Raw genomic sequence first — 1,752 nt, 5'->3', positions numbered from 1 at the left:
ACAAATAAAAAGTTATATAACTGTTCCTACATATTTCATCTTTACCGTTGATAAAAATTTATGTGTATTTTGACAGGTTGAGTTAATTGCATGTTTGATAACATGCCTCGTACATTCTTTCGCAAATTATTGACATACATGTCTTCTGAAGATGATAGTGATGTTAATCTTAACGAAGATGGCAAAGAACAATGTATTCGCAAGCGTCGTAGGTTTATTCGGCGTAATCATATTCAGGGACATCAGCGTCTATATCGTGATTATTTTGCAGAAAATCCCATATATCCTGCAGATCTAATTCAACGAAGATTTCGTATGCGTCGTCCTTTATTTCTCCGTATTCTAAATGAGGTAGTGACTCACGAGCCATACTTTGTCCAAAGAAGAGATAATGTCGGAAGACTCGGTTTATCTTCTATGCAAAAGATAACTGCAGCACTTAGAATAATGGCATATGGGGTTACCGCATATTTTATGGACGAATACATAAGCATTGGTGAGAGCACCGCAATGGAGAGCCTCAAAAAATTCTGTGAGATGATAGTAAATATCTTTTCAACTGAATATCTACGTTCACCAAACACCAATGATATTACTCGATTGCTTGCTGTTGCGGATCAACGAGGATTCCCTGGAATGCTCGGAAGCATCGACTGCATGCATTGGAAGTGGAAAAATTGTCCCACAGCTTGGAAAGGTATGTACTCTGGCCACATTCGTGAACCTACTATTATTTTAGAGGCGGTTGCCTCATATGATCTCTGGATATGGCATGCATTTTTTGGCATGCCCGGTTCACATAACGACATTAACGTGCTAGAGAGGTCTTTCATTTTCACGGAACTTGCGCAAGGGTGTGCTCCTCCAGTCAATTACACAGTTAATGGCAACGACTATACTATGGGGTATTACCTTGCAGATGGCATTTATCCTAAGTGGCAAACTTTTGTAAAGACGATTCCAGCACCAAGAGGGAACAAGCACAAACATTTCGCAAAAGCACAAGAATCTGTAAGAAAAGATGTCGAGCGAGCGTTTGGATTTAGAGATACCTGTGATATCCTCATGTTTCCAAGTTTATGAGTAATTATTGATTTAGAGATACCTGTGATATCCTCATGTTTCCAGGCGAAGGTAGAAGCTCTTTTCTTTAATAAGGATATCAATCCTTGTTCGATATCCTCAGACATACCTGATCCTAACAAAAATTTGATCTCAGTATCCCGAGGATCCAAGGATACTTCCTTCACATCTTGTTCCCTAGCTTGCCGGACCTCCCCTGATTGTTTCTGTAATTGCTATGCTGGAGTAGGCTTTGTAGCTGACTTCATCGATGATGCATAACAGACTTTGGCGTCTTGTTGGTCACTTTCTATCTTGATAACTCCCCAAGGACTTAGAAGTTTTACACACTGATGGTATGTTGAGGGTACCGCCTTCATGTCATGGATCCATGGCCTTCCTAAGATCACATTACAACAAGATAATGAGTCAATAACACAAAATTTTTGTAGAGAGTTTACTCCCTCTATGTATACTGGAAGTTTGATATCTCCCAATGTGTTCTTAGTTTCTCCACTGAACCCTACAAGGACTAAGGATCTCGGGATAATCTCATATTCCGAGATATCCATTTTCTTCAATGCATCTAGTTGGATGATGTTCACGGAGCTTTCCGCCGTCGACTAGTATCTTGCGCACAAAACAGTTAGCTATACTTAAAGTAATTACCAAACCATCATGGTGGGGATC

The 1,752-nt window shown here is 39.9% G+C and overlaps 1 protein-coding gene across 1 annotated transcript; it reads left to right on the top strand.

The window, feature by feature from the left end:
* Positions 1-474: 474 nt before the first annotated feature.
* Positions 475-1,083, top strand: LOC143581849 (uncharacterized). The gene has a single exon (XM_077064534.1). The coding sequence runs from the start codon at positions 475-477 to the stop codon at positions 1,081-1,083; it is 609 nt and encodes a 202-aa protein (XP_076920649.1).
* Positions 1,084-1,752: the final 669 nt, after the last annotated feature.

Source organism: Bidens hawaiensis, unplaced genomic scaffold (assembly GCF_021521415.1).
Source record: "Bidens hawaiensis isolate Kalapana, Puna unplaced genomic scaffold, B.hawaiensis_p1.1 tig00031208_1, whole genome shotgun sequence".
Taxonomy (NCBI): Eukaryota; Viridiplantae; Streptophyta; class Magnoliopsida; order Asterales; family Asteraceae; genus Bidens; species Bidens hawaiensis.
This window is presented reverse-complemented; position numbering and strand designations above follow the sequence as displayed.

Excerpts from the sequence above, each read along its gene's own strand:
- LOC143581849 (XM_077064534.1), top strand. The coding sequence starts at position 475 with ATGGACGAATACATAAGCATTGGTGAGAGCACCGCAATGGAGAGCCTC.